Source organism: Carassius carassius, chromosome 28, assembly GCF_963082965.1.
Source record: "Carassius carassius chromosome 28, fCarCar2.1, whole genome shotgun sequence".
NCBI lineage: Eukaryota > Metazoa > Chordata > Actinopteri > Cypriniformes > Cyprinidae > Carassius > Carassius carassius.
The window spans coordinates 7,933,764-7,954,281 of NC_081782.1; the positions used below are offsets into that span (position 1 = coordinate 7,933,764).

The 20,518-nt window shown below is 36.4% G+C and overlaps 1 protein-coding gene across 1 annotated transcript; it reads right to left on the reverse strand.

The window, feature by feature from the left end:
- Positions 1-4,556: 4,556 nt before the first annotated feature.
- Positions 4,557-19,407, reverse strand: LOC132107842 (periostin-like). Its single transcript, XM_059514137.1, has 20 exons — positions 19,234-19,407; positions 18,402-18,500; positions 15,393-15,457; positions 15,131-15,288; positions 14,873-15,037; positions 14,636-14,782; positions 14,234-14,375; positions 12,309-12,521; positions 12,093-12,227; positions 11,128-11,276; positions 10,539-10,675; positions 10,325-10,455; positions 10,058-10,188; positions 9,102-9,204; positions 8,937-9,004; positions 7,018-7,063; positions 6,884-6,898; positions 6,599-6,811; positions 5,634-5,693; positions 4,557-5,428 (listed from the first exon to the last, which is right to left on the reverse strand). The coding sequence occupies exons 1-20, from the start codon at positions 19,350-19,352 to the stop codon at positions 5,406-5,408; spliced, it is 2,319 nt and encodes a 772-aa protein (XP_059370120.1). The 5' UTR covers positions 19,353-19,407; the 3' UTR covers positions 4,557-5,405.
- Between the last annotated feature and the right edge of the window lie 1,111 nt (positions 19,408-20,518).

Here is a 20,518-nt window from a genome sequence, read left to right on the forward strand (position 1 = left end):
TGTGTTTTTCATACAAACCATGTGTGTGGTTGTGTTTTGTTGGAAAAGGCTATTATCCAGGGTCACAGCTAGACACTTACATCATAACGTGACACTCTGAACTCTCCAATGTACTAAAGTAGAATTTCAAATTACCAAAACTTCTTCTACTGAAACTACTATTAGGCTACTTATATCTCTGAAACAGTTATGCTATAGAGTACTTAACACAAAGGTATAAACCAGACAAGTCCTTTAAAATTTCCTTCCATATCTCATTGCTGCTTGTAACTGTCCACAGTTTGTCCTTAAACGTTTCCATGCAAGTTTATTGTGGAAGAATGGCCTCTTAACCACAGTTCATGAAGGGAAATGTGCTTCACTTCTGTGTAATGTCAATTATGCTTAGAGTTTAGGCCTCTTGCTTGTTATATTTTGGCCAAATCCAGCAATAAACATCATGCACCTTCTCGGGATACCCTGCAAATGAGTTTTTCTGATCTACTTCTCTTGAGCTGATCCAAGACTGTACAACTGTTAAAAAATATATATTTATATTTGCATATTTTCTTTCTCAAAAGTATTATTTATGTTCAATAGAAGTAGTTTATGTTATACAGAGTTTTTATTTATTTATTATTTAGCACTTTAAGCAATGGATTTTTTAATTTATGTATTTATTTATTTTTGCTATCCAGAAGCCTTTTTATTGCATCATCAACATATTCTATTCTGTTCTATTCCTCAATATTTCTGACAGCATTTTTAGCTGAGGGGTTTAATTTTTGCTCTAACATACTGACATTATATACTGTGGGATGTTTTAGTCTCTAAATGTTGATAGACTTTCAGATTGTGTGACAGCTGTGCCTTTTTGGACTGCATTCAAATATGAACAAAGTGCCAACCAACCCCCAGTCTCCAAAAATATCAAAATTCTGTTTGCGCTGTTATATACAGTATTATGCTATGCCGTGTTTTGACTATTATGTTTGTGGAGAATCTATTAGGATTGACTGGAAACTTACAGCATCTGGAAACCCAGTTATTTGACATTTTATAGCCTCTCAACTCAAAGCTCAAGTATGCATGCAAAAGTCAAATGGTCTATCATTGAGAAGATAAACAACTCAGAAGAGGATTTTCTAATGAAGATTTTGCATTAACTACAACCATTTGCGATGTTGAAAGCTTTGGCCGAAATGCAGCATGGTATGTGGCTTTAGTAGGTTTCTGCATGTGTGTTGCAAAGACAAATGTGCGATCTCTGACAAAAACAAGAGACGATAACATGTGCAAATCCAAAAAACTCCACATCCACTCTGGATCCATCATAGAAGTTAAATGAATTGAGATGACTTTTCTTGGAAAAATCCTTGTGTCCATGGAGCCAACTGTTATTTATTGGAATCCAGATTCAGACGCGGCTGTACACACAATCATTACCTTATTAAGTGCTGAGAAATTCATAGCTTTGGACCTTCCAGGACTAGGATAGAGACCTCGATCGTTCCTCACGCTGGATGCTCATCCTGTGTCAGCTAAAGAGGCTGCGAAGTGAAGATAGTTCCTGTTCATGACAAAGATGGAAGGTAAACAACAGAAGAATGCAAAACATAATGAAAAACAACTCTACATGAATCTTAATGACTGAAAGTGGTGATGGATAAACCTTTGGTTTATAAGTCCCCCCCCCCCCCCCCCCCCCAAAGTATTTGTATTCTCCAGCATGTGATTAATAATGTCAAATATCTCCTGACAGCTGCTCTCAATCTCCTATCTGATGGCTTCCATGGGACAGATAGCTTTGTGTGTGATGATATATTTTGTTTTTATGTTTACTCTCCATGTCAACTTTGCTCTAATAAAATATGAGTTGATTATTTATTGGGCTCCATTTTTATAACTTACAGTAAGTATTTATTGGCAGGTAGTCAAAACCGGTTATGTAACTCTTGAGACTGCTGCTAATTGAAAATGTGCCTAAATTCAGTATTTGAATTATTTCAAGGGATAGAGTAGATATTTTATTATGTGTGTTGAAACACACACATCTGTTTGCAGAGACAGAAGTTGTATTCATTGGAATAAACTGTTTCCAGTAAGCACCTAAAATGGTTTGATAACCTAAAAATGTGCTTCATGTTGTAAAATCCAAACTAACTATCTGGTTTTATTTAATGGATGATAGTATGTGATAAGAGTTGTGTTTATCCTTATTATAGAGCTGCTACAGTTGAAAACTGAATTACTTGCAGGAACTAATGTGAAAAATGCAGATAATGTGATACAGAAAAAAATAAGCTTTGTCATCACAGGAATAAAGTACATTTTAAATATATATAATACAAAAAGTTACTTAACAGTATTACTGTTTTTATTTCAGCATATAAGGTTAATTTTAGAGACCTTTTGCCCAAAACCAAACAAATATATTTTTATTTGTATTATTATTATAATTAGTTTGGATCCTCTGTGTGTTATAAAACATATTAAAGAACAAATAGTAGCCTACAAAAACATTCATTCTGAAATGATTGTAAAAACAGTTGGTTCTGTAATCATTAGTTTTAAACAGTTCTTTTCACTATAAAGAAGATCCATTCAACCACACTATTAAAGAAATGAAAAGACAAGATGAGAGCAAGAAAACTAAGTATAATATTGTATCATTAGTATGAAGCATTCCATTTCAACCACTCATAAAGTCTGTTATGTAGGGAGTGCATGCATAGCCAGCCAGTGCTCAACAGGGGTTCTCAACAGTATTTTAACTATATCTTTTAAAAACAATGTGGTTATTAATACATCCATCAATGGTTCTTCCTTTTCACTGTAACTCTCCATTTCAGAACATGTCACATATTAACAATGTTTGGAAGTAAATTTGGCAGTTACGACTGGACTGACTCTCTCCCCTCATGTCTTTACAGCAAAAGTTGTAATGTGTTTTAATGTGTAAAGAAAGTAGTTAACCTTCCCTCCCGGCCCATTTGTTAAGTGTCTGTTGTGTTGAGATGTAACGGTCTGTCGCTGGGCAGTGACCTTTGACCCTTTAGGCAAATCTGAACCTGTTAATGTCTGTCAGTTTTGCAGCTTTAAAGAAATACCTGTACAATTGAACAAAAACAGGATGATTAAACTCTTCCTTTTAATTACGTTATAGTTCCAAAAACATGCTGCTAGTCAATTTTGACATTTCTATATATACAAATCCAATCCTTACATAACTGAGTTTTTTTCCCAGTCAAACAAGTCTTTTCAAATATCTTGATGGATTATTTGAGAAGGTGTGGGGGTGTATGAGTTGCAACCCAACCCACCAGCATGTGCCATGCAACCAACCCTTTCCCACTTCACTGTTGTTTGCATTGTCCCTCTTGCCTGAACAAGCTATTGAGGGTTGGGCTCCAGCATGAATGCAAATGAAAGATAATGATGGAGAATTTGGTTATATACGACTTTACAAAAGGTCAGGACATGATCACAAGTTTTGCCATTCTGCTAATAAGAATGAAATCAGATGAAGGGACTCAAAGAGGTTGTCAGAGAAATCATACTGGAATCTGACTGTAGTTCTTGGAAGCAGCTCAAATGAACCAGTTGCACTGTATACACTACAGTGGGATGCGTGTCGCCACTAGCCTCCAGCTGAAATGTCCCGCTTTGACCTCCACCCCATGTGGAAATGAATAGCAGCAAGTTCAGTCGTGCATTCTGAAAAATATTCGCAGCCCTTTGCATTCTTAGTTGGGTTGGCTGAGTGGCAGAGTGTGATAATTATTTTTCTGGTCCAAATTACTACAAGTGAAAAAAAAAAAAAAAAAAAAAAAAAAAATATATATATATATATATATATATATATATATATATATATATATATACATGTACAGCACCAAGAAGAACAATTTGCAGCATAGCTTAGACAGTGTTTCTTATATAGGATTTTCTTTTAGACATTTGCTACATTCCATATTGACACAAAATGTCTGTGTGTGACATGCTTAAACATATAAGTTATGTAAAAATTCTGTATTATACATGTGCCTTGAACTTATCCCACATTACAGTGGCTGCATGAACTTACATGAATAGTGTGAATTTGTACCTCCAGAGGGTAAATTCACACTACATAAAAAAATAAACAATAAACTTGAAGTTGAGAAATGCACAAATACTGTAAGTCACACTCTCTGAGAAATCAGGCATTAATCAAGTAATTTCAGATGGATGTATGGACGTGAAATTCTTGAAAACCTATGCAAAATTAAACTTAAAAATATGGACTTTTTTGTGGCGACTGTGCTAAAATATGAACCATTATATTGGAAATGGTATTTTTGAAATACTTTATTCTGATAAACAGGGCTTTTACAGTATCTTAGCCTGCATCCAACATTTGCAAGATATTTTTGCGTTGCAAATATATTTTTCACCTTGAAAACTGTTAGCTTACATGTCATAGTACTTGGCAAAAATAGTGCTTCAATACTAATAAAATGTTAACACTCAAAATATTTTTATTTAAAAAAAATGTAAACGTGTTAACATTATGTAACTTACAAAACTGACACACATTTCCGTGTCTACAAGTTGAGTTTATTATGGAAATTGAAAAATAATACAAAGTAGCCAAAACCTGTTCATGTTGAATTAAATTTGAACTGGAAACATGAAAATTCAGTTTGAGATAAAGCTTTGAACCTTCAAAGCATGCATTGTTCAGCACATATATGCACGGTTTATACAAATGGACACACTTACATACAGAACACACACAAAACACTAAAGAAGAACATTTACCCTCTATCCCACCAGAAAAGAAACATGAAAACGATTTGAGATTTTAGAACAAAACAATGCTACACAATTTCTATCTTTATTTTAGATTTTACACCATCTAAACATGAGCACCATAAAATCATTGTCCATGCAATGGTAAACCTCAAAAAAATAAATTCATATTAGTGGTTTAAGGCAACTCTTCCCAATACCATGTATTTCATATAAACACTTTAAGTTTTTAAGTGTACCAGTACTCCACACATGATGCATGGTTGTACAAAGGTTTCTAAATTGTTTGAACAAAAAATCATCAGACAGCATCAGATGTTGTGTATCAAGTCACATTTATGAACCTGTGCTTTTTCAAACCACATTTTACAATGAAAAAAAAAGAGAAAGCTTGAAATATTTACATATGAATGGGGAATTTCATATTCCTGTTTGGACCAAATGTACTTGAACAAAATCATCTATTATCTCTGGTGCAACATGAATGACTAAAATCCAGATTGTTTTTCTTTTGCCTTAAACTCAACTCCAACATGGTAGGTTCTGAACCATTGCACAAGTAAATAAAGGAGGTATATGCTATACTCCTCAGGTCTTGTTTTCTACTTGGGTTCACTGCGGCTGGTCTTGATTTAGGGTCTCCTCCGGGGAACTGCTAAAATAATATGAAAAAATGGGTTACCTCAAGTTTTTGCAATAATTGATAGGCATGACATTACTGCCATGCTGTCAAACAAGATGCTAATCACTCTTTAGTAAATTATCTACCTGGTTTTCGAGACACTCTTCCCTCTGGAAACAGATTAACAAAAGACATAAAGGTCAACAGTGTTGGGACAATGTAGCTTGAGATAGCCTACCTAACGTCAGAATCTTACCTTCAATGAACTTTGTGATTTCTCCAGGATTCTCGCCAAAACCTAGCAGGAAAGAAGAAGAAATAATGAATGATACTCGCATGTATCTGATTATACATGAGGAACTAGAAAGAAAAGGAAAAAGGTGGAAATATTAGTGGTTGAGTGGGCCGGCTTCACTCTGTAGCCTGTATCGTAGCTAAAAGAGATCCAAAAGGTAAAGAGTATCCCAAGAATATAAAAGAGAGAACAATAAATCAAAAGGTTTAGCATTCTTTTACCAGTATCTTTAGCACAATAAAATGGCAAACTATATTCCGCTACCTGGAATATGACAAAAATCTATTGGAAAAAAAGTTTGGAATGAGGAGCACAAAGCGGAGTTGACTGTTAGCGCTGGCGCTAGCATGCTAATAAAGTGTCACACTCTACCATAAAGCTCCATATCGGATTCAGGACTTGTTGATGCAAAACATTAAGCAGGTGTCAATAATTATTAAATCCAGGTCCAGGAAAGGATGGGTTCTGGCTTGAGCTACAACTGAACTGTTTTAAAATCACATGCTTTTCATAATTTTAAGTAACATTATAACACATTTGCCCCCGGTTTCACAGACAAGGCTTAAGCCTAATCCTAGACTAAAATGCAAGTCTGAGTTGTTTCAAATGAAAGAAACTTGTACTGATTGATCTTAAAATATATCAGTGCCTTTGTTTTGTCTCAAGATGCACACCAGTAATGTTTTTTTCTAAGGCATGTTTATAAAAATTACTTAAATGTCCTAATTGAACTATGGCCTAATCCTGGTTTAGGCTAAGCCCTGTCTATGAAACCAGGCGTTGGTGTATGACAGTATGAATAAAAGACAACACATATTTAATATATATAGCATACATTATAACAAATATGTACACACACACACACACACGCAAATGTTAATATTATGGGTGAGTTAAATGCTGTTTACCGTCAATGACTGTGGTAAGAGTTGAATCCCCTTCGATGACTCTGGTAACCTTAGTCACGCTAGGATCTCCTTCGATTACCCTGGTGACCTTAGTGACTGAGGGCTTACCTTCAATCACACGGGTAACCTTTTTAATTTTTGTTGGGCCCTCAATAACCCGTGTCACCTTGGTGATGGTGGGCTCCCTATGGACTGCATATATAAAAAACAATACTCATTAGACAGATGCAACAAATCAATAATTTAGCCCTCTCGTTAATAATGAGCTGCATTGGTGTCAATTACCTGTGATCACTCTTTCTAAAGGGAAAAAATTCAAACATGATTATGTCAGATCTAAAGAAAACTGACATTTTTGAGAAAATAGATAATAAAAAAAATGATTGCATTGACATGAAACCAGTTTTTGAAATACATACTTATGAATGTCAGAGGGATCTCCTGATATCTGTATCCAGAGACAAACTACAAAAGAAAATACATACATGTACAACCCGAATTCCGGAAAAGTTGGGACGTTTTTTAAATTTTAATAAAATGAAAACTAAAAGACTTTCAAATCACATGAGCCAATATTTTATTCACAATAGAACATAGATAACATAGCAAATGTTTAAACTGAGAAAGTTTACAATTTTATGCACAAAATGAGCTCATTTCAATTTTGATTTCTGCTACAGGTCTCAAAATAGTTGGGACGGGGCATGTTTACCATGGTGTAGCATCTCCTTTTCTTTTCAAAACAGTTTGAAGACGTCTGGGCATTGAGGCTATGAGTTGCTGGAGTTTTGCTGTTGGAATTTGGTCCCATTCTTGCCTTATATAGATTTCCAGCTGCTGAAGAGTTCGTGGTCGTCTTTGACGTATTTTTCGTTTAATGATGTGCCAAATGTTCTCTATAGGTGAAAGATCTGGACTGCAGGCAGGCCAGGTTAGCACCCGGACTCTTCTACGACGAAGCCATGCTGTTGTTATAGCTGCAGTATGTGGTTTTGCATTGTCCTGCTGAAATAAACAAGGCCTTCCCTGAAATAGACGTTGTTTGGAGGGAAGCATATGTTGCTCTAAAACCTTTATATACCTTTCAGCATTCACAGAGCCTTCCAAAACATGCAAGCTGCCCATACCGTATGCACTTATGCACCCCCATACCATCAGAGATGCTGGCTTTTGAACTGAACGCTGATAACATGCTGGAAGGTCTCCCTCCTCTTTAGCCCGGAGGACACGGCGTCCGTGATTTCCAACATGTATGTCAAATTTGGACTCGTCTGACCATAAAACACTATTCCACTTTGAAATAGTCCATTTTAAATGAGCCTTGGCCCACAGGACACGACGGCGCTTCTGGACCATGTTCACATATGGCTTCCTTTTTGCATGATAGAGCTTTAGTTGGCATCTGCTGATGGCACGGCGGATTGTGTTTACCGACAGTGGTTTCTGAAAGTATTCCTGGGCCCATTTAGTAATGTCATTGACACAATCATGCCAATGAGTGATGCAGTGTCGTCTGAGAGCCCGAAGACCACGGGCATCCAATAAAGGTCTCCGGCCTTGTCCCTTACGCACAGAGATTTCTCCAGTTTCTCTGAATCTTTTGATGATGTTATGCACTGTAGATGATGAGATTTGCAAAGCCTTTGCAATTTGACGTTGAGGAACATTGTTTTTAAAGTTTTCCACAATTTTTTTACGCAGTCTTTCACAGATTGGAGAGCCTCTGCCCATCTTTACTTCTGAGAGACTCTGCTTCTCTAAGACAAAGCTTTTATAGCTAATCATGTTACAGACCTGATATCAATTAACTTAATTAATCACTAGATGTTCTCCCAGCTGAATCTTTTCAAAATTGCTTGCTTTTTTAGCCATTTGTTGCCCCCGTGCCAACTTTTTTGAGACCTGTAGCAGGCATTAAATTTTAAATGAGCTAATTAAGTGGATAAAAGTGTAAAATTTCTCAGTTTAAACATTTGCTACGTTATCTATGTTCTATTGTGAATAAAATATTGGCTCATGTGATTTGAAATTCCTTTAGTTTTCATTTTATTAAAATTTAAAAAACGTCCCAACTTTTCCGGAATTCGGGTTGTATATATCCAGTCTATTACAATGTTTAGGCATGTCAGTAAAATTACATAAAGCGAAAAATATGACATTTGGATTACACTGCATAGCTGCTCTGTGAGATCGCATCGAGGCATGAAGCCTGCATTTGGTTGCACATAATCAAGTTAAGCCCATACCTTCAGGGCAACAGAGTCCTCTAAACAGCCCTTTATGTGAACTACTTCATGCTTATGACATGGTTTTGAAGGAGCATGCTGCAATTCAATACCTTAATCTGGATGTATCGGATGATCCTTCTCAGGAGTGAAAGGAGGTCCTGGTTCCCAACCGGTATATCTTTAAAATAGAACACAGTTCTTAAACATGGATTTGATTTGAAAAGGAAAAAAAAAAGGCGACTGCAAAAGTAGAGGCATAATTTCATAACCCTCACCCTCTGGATACAGAAGAGTCCTAACAAAATGAATGACTCCATTTGTGGCCATTTGATCAGAATCAGGAACTTTCACAGTGTTGACCAACATGCTCCCATTTGCCTACAAATTGTAAAGAAATACATTTAAATAAACAAATAAAACATGAAATATTACATTATGCTTTTTATTTTTTCACTTTTTAAAAATTTGAACAAAATATACAATAATAAGTATTAAAAAACAAAAAGCACTGAAATAAATTAAATATTTTTGTATATTTTACATATGAAAAAAATAAATAAAAAAAACACCACTGTAATATTTTATTACCACCACTTCTGTAATATTTCTTTTATTTCTTCATATTTTATTTTAATAAATTATAATTAATTTATAAATCAAACAAATTAAATTAAATTAAATTAAATTAAATTAAATTAAAATAAATTAAATTTAAAAAAAAAAAGTATAATACCTGAGATAATACAGGTTCTTGTTATATTTAGGAGTTGTACCTATCTGATCTGAATAATAATATATATTTTTTTTTTTTTATTGGTGTAAGCTAATGTATTCAGTCACATTAAATAATGACTGATTTGATTAGTTAGGTTAGTTTACAAGTAGTTTACAATATTAACTTACAAAAGATAAAAATTTTATTTAATCAAAGAAACAGAATGTTTAGTCACCTTTACAATGTAAAGTTACTGTATATTAAGATAACAACATCAATAAATACATACATTTTAAAATGATTCTTTACCACTTTAGCTCTTCTATAAACATTAAATCAGAGGTTCTATCAAGATAAGTGGTTTTCTACAAAGAATATTTTGATTTTGCTCACAAGAAATTCCCACCATGAAACTTTATTTGACAGAGCGGAATCATACTCTGATAAAGATTCTCGCATGTGTCCCTAAAACAGATGTTATGACTGGAAATTAATTTCAGATTGCTTGATACTTACAAACAACACTTTCAAATTGCTGCCCTGGAGAGTTTTCAGGAGGTTAGTGACCCCAGTCTCCAAGCCTCCTCCGATGAAGATGCCGTTACTGAAGTGATAGAGCAGGATTGCTCTAAGGGCGTTAATGTCACCTGATCACAGAGAAGAGACGCTGTCACATCCTGTAGCCTCCGTCTATCATCTTTAATCTCATTAATCCTAAAACACAGCTAAACAGTAATTCTAGATGTGGTGTGTCTTGAAAATGACATGTATGAAAGGACTCACTCTTCAAAAGGGACAAGTCTCTCTCGCTGAGCACTGCAAAAGCTTCATCTGTGGGAGCAAAAAGTGTGAAATCTCCTTCCTGTTTGAGCAGATCAGTCAGGCCAGCTGTCTCCATCAGGGACAAAAAGATCCTGCAGCAATGAAATGATTCAGTCAAGACAAGAACAAGAAACTGATCTTCACTTTGACTGTGCAAACATGTCATTTATCTTACTTGAAGGCTCCGTTTTTCAACAGAAGTTGGTACATGCTTGAATCTGCTGGTGTGATCAGGGTCTTCATGAGATGGAGGGCACCGTTACTTCCTTCTTTGCTTCCACGGATCAAGCAGGAATTCTCAATGCAGACAGCCTGCGTAGTTAAAATATTATGAGACAGTTCACTTCATCTGAGTTTACTAATGGAAACTGTTTCCGCTATTAATGACTGAGTTTTTCCAACCTTGGAAAAGTGACTACTTTCTATTTATTATTTACAATATATTTCGAATTATAAGCAAAGGGCAAATATCTGATGAACAAATATTTAAAACACATTTCTATAAATAACATTTAAAATAAATATTATGTAGTAGCCGTCTCATAAAAATACTTATATATACTTACATACTTAAATACTTAAATATATACATACATATAAGCAGTAAAATGTATGATTAAATAAACCATTTAATGAATTAATTAATCATTCAATTAATTCATTATTTTCAATTAATTTTATTTTTATATATACAATTTTTTTTTACCATACGGATTTTACAAAATATCAGCTAATCAAGAAGAAGGACATAAAACAACACTGACTGTGCGGTAAACGAAGACTCTGAGAAATTTTCCTGCAAGTGTTTCCAGGCGCTGACCATTGTACAGCTGACTCAGCACAATCTTGCTCTTCAGGATGTGGTTTTCCAGAATGATCTTCAGGAAGCTCTGGTCCATGGACATCACCTCATCTAGATTACAGAAGGAAAAAAGGTTTGCACTAAAAAACTAAATTGTCACAACATTTGTAACGTGTTACTATGTAACTCTGATTTAGTGTGATTAGAAAAACCGAGCAACATTATAGATTAAAACATTCACATTACCAAAGAGGCTATACCGCAGAAACAGAATATGTTTTAAACTGCAACAAGTAAAAACTTAGCCGGCCTTTAGTAGAGAGCATTTTTTTGGAATGTGCATTCCCAGACAGGACTTTTAGTTATTGTAACCCCAGGCATTGTCTCTTTCCCCCCATGCAGCCTAGTAAAATGAACAATTTACCCTGAAAGTATAATGTGATGAATGTGTTCACCTGTCATTGGCCACAAATGAACTACAAACTTGTGATGATGAGGTGAAAGATCTAGCCTAACCTCCTGTGATGTCTGAAACCTTCTATTTGGGAGGTGGGATAACAGAAGCTTTCACCTCCAGTTTCTTTCACCATCTTTACAGTGCTTGAAGCACAATGAGGCCCAGAGATTAACAGATACAGCTACCGTGTCAGCAAGCTGCCATTTTCCATACACATGCACGGTATGAATAATCTGTTTTTACACCAGCTTTCCCGTGAGGAATCAAAGTTATAGTTATGGGACTGCAGAGGTTAACAGAGGCAAGCCACATCAGAAATTGAAAGAACACAGGCTTTGTTGAGGTAGAATTAAAACAGAAAATGAAATAAGAAGAAACCAGCACTGTGTTAAGGTAACTATGAGACTATGAGAGTTAGTCAAAGGGAGGTAGAAAGAGAGATTGACATGTTTTCAGACTTGTCTGCTTACCGTTGAAGGCTATGTTCAGTGGAGCCAGGAGCGTGTACTCAGCCTGGGGTCTCATAGCTGCAGACAAGCCCAGCTCTGTCAACATGTCACTGAAGGTGCCCTGAGATTGTCCAACCAACTCCATAACCTGCTTAGCTTTGAAGAAAAAAGCAAAGTTCTAATATTTAAAAAGCATGTTAGAATGATTTCTGAAGGATGGTAAGAGGTAAAGCTAACCAGAGTTGGGCATGAGGACTTGATCGATGAGGTGGATGACTCCATTGGAGGTGACGATGTCCTTCTTGAGTACCATCTTGATGCCGTTGACTGTGAGACTATCTCCATCACAGCCAATCTCAATATTGCTGCCCTCCAGGGTCTCATAAGATGTGCCGGCCATGATGGCCTCAGAGCACTGAACAGAGTTCAACAGATGGTAGTTGAAGAGAGCTGGAAGAGAAGAAACATTAGTCTCTGTCATCCAAGCACATCTGTTATTCCTCTTACACGCCTCATGAGATATGAGGAAATCATGGAAAAATGACATTTGTTATTTTGTATTTTTTTATTTTTTTATGTTTAGAACATATCACAAATGGGAATGAGTCGGATTTGCAAATGCATCTTACCAAAAATGCTAAATGACAGTTTTGCACAGTGATTTAACATGGTATTTGCGTCAAATAAATTTGCATTAAATCACTTGGCAAGCATAGCTCCAGAAAGTTAAGGCATGTCGAAAAAATAATTTTTCCTTGCTAGTCGATTACAGATCTCCTTCTAGAGAGCTTTTGACTGAATATAAATCTGTGTAGTGCAACAAATATGATCAAATTTCTAATCTGATTTCCTGGAAGAGAATGGTTTTTATTTGAAATTCATGTATCTACTAAGTTAGGCACCAGCATATAGAAACAGTATCTTCAAAGCTAACATACATGGGCCTAAAGCCACAAAACTTTCATTTTATGACCTTTAAAATTTGTCTTTAACATTTTATGGTTTATTTATATATTATGTAGATAGCATGTGAATGCAAGCATGTAATCCATTATGACACTGCATCTCCCATTCGTTTCCATAAGGGGTCCTTGGGAGCCTTTGGGTCCTCTCCTAGTGAGTCTCTCAGCAGCTCCAAGCCATTTGAATGCAAATGGAGCGCTCTGATCTCACGTCAAATATCTGGCTAGGGACTAAAAAGAGGGCAGAGATCCCATTGCCGCCAATTTTCACTGGATTGTAAAGCTAACAGCTGTTTCCTATCTATATGTTTTTGGCAAGACAAGGATGATGCTCTTTTCAGAAGGTCTTAGATCTTTCTCCTTTGGCCTTAAGATGAACATGCTGCTTTAACGGCTATATAATGAATTCTGGATCAGTCTGGAAAACACAAGCCATTGTTTTCTTGCCATGTGCTGAATTTGATGGTATTACGTGTATATGCGGTGAATAGATAACTGTACCAGGCATCAGTATGAAGGTTAAGCTTGGAGTTTTCCTTTTTCATTTCCCTTCGCTTAAGTAGCAGATCAAATATCTTTCTGCTTGGCACAACAGAGTTGGCAATAATATTAGTTTTATTTTAGTTTTCACTTGGGTAGTTAATATATCCCTTAATGTATTTTAGACAAACCTTATATTCATGAGAGTGGGCATTACGTAATTCTTTTACATGATCACCGGGAAAACTAGTGTTTCCTAACTCCAAAGCAAACATCAACCACAGTATTTTGAAAATACTATAAGACACACCAATAAACTTTAGTTCTACTGCCAAAAACCTTCAGATTTGATCTCATCTCCAAGTGGCTCAACTGTAACTCTGTCTAAATCTCAAAGTAGTCCCATAAGTGTGGTAATGGCACTGTTTGCCAACTGTCTGAGAATTCCAGGTCAACAGCTTGGGGTACAGCAGGCCCATCTGGTTTGAAAGGGGTTGAAACAACACTTGGCCTCACTCAGTTGACTCAGATCAACAAACACACCACGATGGAACCACCAGTCTCCTGATTTCCTGCACCTTTGTCTCATTAAATAAGAATAAAGCCTTTCTTTGTGCCAAGTCTGCCATCAATATGGGACTTAACGTTTCCCTTCAGCAACTTAAAGCACTCTGTTCGAGAATAGCACATTGGGCTTTACATCTTGGTGCTTAGTTTTACCTTGGAGGGAATTCTTGTCTTCCATAAGCCTATCCAGAACCTCTCCTCCTAGCTTGTCAAAGGCATCATTGGTTGGGGCGAACAGGGTGAAGTGTCCCGGTTGACCCAGCTTCCCAATCAAACCAGATTCAGTGGCCACAGTCTGGAGAAAAAATTGAGCATAAACAAATTTGGTTCATTGACTACAGCAGGGGTGGGAAACGTTGATCCTGGAGGGCCTGTGTCCCTGCTGAGTTTAGCTCCAACCCTAAAAAAAAACCTACCTGTATTCTGAAGACCTTGGTTAGCTTGTTTAGGTGTGTTTGATTAGGGTTGGAGCTAAACTCTGCAGGGACACAGGCCCTCCAGGATCAACGTTCCCCACCCCTGGATTACAGGGTTCCAAGTCTCCTTAAGACTTACGCTCAAAGTTTTCAGGTCGTCGTCCACTTCGATCACACTCTGAATAGTGTTGCCAACAGCCGTGATGACACGGTCAATGACGTGGACCACTCCATTAGTGGCCACCTGGTTGCCGTGAATGATCCTGGCACAGTTCACTGTGACAACCTGAATGAGAACCACATGTAAGTTCCTCATGGAGACGCAGACGCAAGTAACCTATAATGTAACCCTCCATTTCTCAAGATATCAACTTACCCCATTGGAGTAATGATTGATGAGCAGGTTCAAGTCATTGTACATGGAGGTGGCAGTCATTCCGTTCTTGAGGTCTTTGGTAAGCAGACGTTTGTTGACCATGTGATAGTGTAGAGCATTGTAAAGTTCAATATTAACATTGCTCACCAGAGCATTCCTTACCTCCTATAGGACAAAGAGCAAGACAATGCAAAACATTAAAGAAATTACTCAAATGTAAAATGTGTGCTGCATAAGGAAGAAGGAATGAAATGCTACCTGATCGAGAAGATCCCAGGCTTCATTACTGGGGGCAAAGAAAGTGTACGACCCAGGGCCTTCGATCTCTTCCCGTAGCTTGGATAGAGCAGAGTAGTCCTGGGTCGTTGTGGCTTTGACCAGGCCAAGGGTGCCAAAAACGTTGTCAATGGGAGCAACTGCAAGAAAAATGACACAAATTGGCTGTAGGATCAGCTTTACAATCTAATTAATGCATTTTTTCAATGTCTGACTAGCCAGTAACAACTATTAAGAAACCAACCTGCAGGACAGCCGCGCATACCATCCATCTTCATGTAACCTGGGCAGCACTCATACAACACAGTCCTGGATGAAGAAGAAAGATAGAAAACAAGTAGAACATATGTTAAGCTAGTATTAAATCTCAGAAATATGACGTCATTTGAAAAAATACAATACCAGCAGTGTACAGGCTCAAATTCATTTTTTTCTTGGATGCCATTCGCTCATCGTCACAAGCTATCCCGGTTTTAATGATAATACAGTTCGTGGTCCTGGACAGAGAGTCTGACCATATGGTAACCATTAACTGTCTTTGTACATAAACATGCTATGTGGTCCTGAGGTTTGAGCCGTATTCCACTATCATTATGTTTTCACAGAATTGCATTAATACTGCCCTGAAGCACTGAGACCAGATAGGTGGTTTGGTAAGGCTGAGGGGTATTTTTTGGATCCAGGATGCCTTTAAAGCAAATTTAGAACCCAGTGAAATGTTGGTTTGGAAGTTACAATGTACAATGGAAGGAAATGTCGAATCAGCAGTTTTCCAGTAATAAAGGGCGCATTCTATGACTTTTCTGTTTTCATTGAAAGCAGCTCTTTAAACCTTCCAACCAAGCTTGTAAATATGTTTCCATGACCACACAAATTGAATCTCATGGATGAAAAGCCATTTTGTTCTTGCTAAAATTTAAGAAGCCAAAAATATAATAAAGAAAATATATAATGTATTAAAATATATTAAAAAATTATTTAATAAACAATAATTAAATAATACATTATAAAACATATAAATATGCATAACTATCTAAATATAAATCTACCCGTGCATATCAAATTATTTTATTAGGCAGCATGTACATTTAATACATAATGTTTTTGACTTGTGCAGACTTGACGTACTTTAGAACTTAAATTAGGATTTTAAATATCACCATAAACAGATATTTTTATGTATCATTATTGTTGTTTATTTTATTTTCCATTCTCCTTAGTGTGTGATAAGGCAGTTCCAAGTTCATATGCATCATAACAGGCTTTTAATATGAATAAAGGGTTCAGTAAAACTTACCTAAGCTAATTATACCAACTATATAGTAGCTGTATTGTAGAGTTAATATATAGATTTTAATGGGAAACAGGGTTTTTTATATGGTTTTCTGAGAAAACACCACTGGAGAGTTACAATCCGCTGAGAAATTCTCAAAGCTGCTGATATTAAATGCACTCTAGAGTTACACATGGACACTAAAGGCTAGTGGGCTGCCGCACTTGGAAATGTCCACACCAGCAAATCGGTTCCATGTGATGCAAGTTGCTGAATTCCCCAAACAGATAAAACAGCCTTCAAATCACCAAATGATAAATGACATCCAGTGCTGAGTTCTGTGGAACATTGGAAACTGACAAGTCACGGAGATTGTGCAATCACGAGACTGTAAGAAGCTAATTGGGATTTCAAAGTTGTGCTCTATGTGACCGCTGTACAGAGGATCCAGAAGCAATAGTTTTAGATCATTTTTGGCCTCTGAGTCTTCTATGGAAGTGAAGCACAGTGAAAGAAGAGGCTAGGGATGTCGATGAAGTCATTAGAGTCTCGCTAGAACATGAGCTTCTAAAGAATCTCTCCCAAAAACAGTAGGAAAACATGACTCCTGTTGACCAGACAGTCTGAGGGAATACGGCTACATTAATCATAGGGGAGAAGGTCAGATTTTCCAATTTCACTGAAGTTCTCCCTATAGTGAGTCACCAGTTCAAAGTCTTCACAACATTACGCACATTCAAACCATTAGGATGGAGTTAAAGCCATCAGATGGTGGAGATATCTAGCAAAATATATCTAGATAAGCTTTGTAGAACATTAAACCGATCATTTGAATGAAAATGGAGACTTCAAAAGTAAGTAATCTTCAATCTTCCCTCATCTGCACTTTGAGAAGCCATCAGTGATATCATTTTTTGTGCCAATCGTTGCAAGACATCTAGGACTGTCATACTCATCTCAATTATGCAGGCGAAACAAAGATTGCCAGACCGCTATGTAATGGTCTGAGAAGACACTCAGAGCAGAACAGTTCCTGGCTTTCTAATAATCAAAACTGCAAGGGAAGCAGAAAATCTAAAGAATATCGCAGACAAGTCTGGATTTGAAAGTAAGAACATTTGAAACCACTGGAGGTTACCTCCCAACGGTGGTAACCTCTTTACGTTGCCGTTTCCTCTCTTTTCCAACCACAGAAAAAGAATTTGAAACCGGAGGCATAACAAACTCTGCATGAATCAACGGTTGTGGTTGACCATGCTGTTCTCCATAAACCACCAGGTCATCACAGGAACCTTCAAACTAGGACTTTGCGCTCATCTTACTGCACATTGTTGATCTAGATGTTGCAATCTTTTTTGTTGTTGTTGGTTTTAACATTTCACACATCATTAAGTTCACTTAGTTTTGCCAGAGCTTCCCGAAAAACAAAAGATCCTGCTGATATTTCCATTTTGTAGACAGCTGTGTATTTTTGCCTTAGGACATACATTTAAGTAAAGTTGTTTCAACAAAAGCCAAGCACTCCGGGCAAGCGCTACTGCCTTCTTTAATCATCAGTGGCATGTCCTGACAATGTCAGTGGGTCTCACCATTTTATACCAATTAGGGTTCTGCAGTTCTCTGGTGGTTTGTAAGAGTGGAGTGCTGTAGTAACGCATGGAATTTGGTTGGTAGCAGTGAAGTAATTCTATTTATTTTCATCCATTCTTTGTTTTGGCAGCCAGGCTGCTGTAAATCTACTGTTGCTGTCAAATTTTGTATTTTTCAAAGTCGTCTAAAGCATTGTAAGTTCAACTATTAAGCTGCATTTGGAGCTCTGCTTAAGTAGGAAATCATATGTGTTGGAAATCTTCACGCACTCTTACCAGTTGGAACAGTGACCTTTCACCTTTGACCATTGGAGCAGCAGGAACTTTCCGGTGTCTGTCAAAGATACAGGATTTGTAATAGCTTCCAGAAATCATAAAACATCACACTTACGCTTTCTTTCCACAGATGGCTCCTTGGTACCAATTACGGCAAGTGCTGAAGTATTTCTTCTTTGTCCCCTCCACTTGCTGGAGAGCGCACACATTTGGTCTGCAGAAAGGTAAAGGTAAGACAGGACGAAATGAGTAAAGCTAAGACAGAGGAGTGCAATAGATATGCTTTGTGTGTGTGTGTGTGTGTGTGTGTGTGTGTGTGTGTGTGTGTGTGTGTGTGTGTGTGTGTGACAGCATGGTGCTTTTCTTTAAAACTGGGACAATAAGGTAATAGATTGGATTAAATAAATATAAAATTAAAACAATGCACATTAATATACCTATTTCTTAAATATACCCATTAAATTATTATAAATGTATATATAAATATACCTAAAGTAATATAATATTAACTTTAAAGCTTTTTGTACAAATAAATAAATAATACACAAAGTTCATTTTTGATAAAATTATTAGAAAATTACAATAATAAAATACAATTTCAAACAAAATATGAAAAATAGAATTAAATAAAAATAAAGTAACATTATTAAAATTAAGATTATAAAAATTATTTAAAAAACACAAATAACATTCTATCAGGTAGCCCAAATATATACTTTTAAATAAACTGTTTTATTCTTAATAGACTAATCTATAATACACCAATTTTTTAATTGAAGTTTTACAGTTTACTTATGTTGCACAAGGACAAAGAATGTTTAAATAATACAATAATAATAACAGCGACATATGTAAATTTTAAAGATATATATATATACAAAACATAAATATAAATCATAACCGTTCTTATTTTAATGCTAATAAATAAATTGAACAATATCTCTTACCCTTCTTTCTTTGCTCGAATACGACTATGGGCCACTATCTTGTCATAAGCTGAGGAGTCTGCCTGGTCAAAGGCAGACAGCACAAAGAGCGCAAAAGTAGCTGCAAAGAGTAGCTTCATCCCTGCTTTCCCCACTGTGAGACTTCAGACCAAGAAATGGGCTTCAGCTGAAGGGGAGAGGGCTTTTATACTGTAGCTCAGCTCTCTGCAGCAGGAGAGACTGGCAAACCATCAGTGCACCAGCCTTTCCTTTGCACCAGTGTGTCTTTATGATCTCACCTCTCAATACTGAATAAGCAAAACACAAAGAGTGGAGGATTCATTTCACAACAAGCTGGGGTGCGAGAAGGAAATCTTGTAGTTCCTAATGAATTAATAATAATATACATGGGGAGCTATTTTAGTCCATATTAGGAGTGGTATAGACCTTCACATTTTTTTAAATTTGAAAACAGTTATTCTTTACTAGTGATATTACAAATGTAAGAAAATCTAAAGAAACATACATGTTTATTTCCAGTCATAAACAAACATCATCCTCTCGCTTCATCAGAGTTATGTTATATAAGGAAATTCTTTCTTTTTTTTTTTTTTAAGGAATATTGTTGGTAAACCTGTAACTTAAATGGCAAGTGTTTCAGTGAAGTAAAATATGAAGAACAAAATTTTGCAAACCAAAAGCCGCAGGATTAAAAGTATAAATCAATTTTACGTAACACTATAGCTTCACTCCAAGTATCCACATTTTGACACTAATATAAATCAAACCCTGAATCATCTGATACTGCGGTCTCATCCAGAATCATGTCTCTGCGCTTGGCTCACTCTTGTGGCCAGATGCAAACATAACTATGAAAAGATGGTGGTATCTATAACAGCCTTTGGAACCTTTTGGATGCGTGGCTCCATCTCGTGGAAAACCATTACAACAACAACAAAAAAGAAGATCATTCTGACATAAAACTGTACTGACATATCAGCAGAATTTTTTTTAGGTGCGTCCAGTCTGAAGACATCCAACTTTCTTCCCGGTGCACTTTGTAGGCCCTGGACTTAAAAAGAAAACAGAGATTTTAAATATTATTTACAGTCAGTTATAAGACATAAAGGTGCAGTGGACTTTTCCAAACACTCACTCCAGTGGTCGCCAAACATACTGGCATTCAAGGGCTTTTTTCTTCTAACATTCTAACAATCAAACTGCAATGAAAGAGTCTTGCTTGACCTCACCCATACTAATAAACACTGACTCAGTCAAAACAAGATTTGGGTTATCTTTAAAAAAA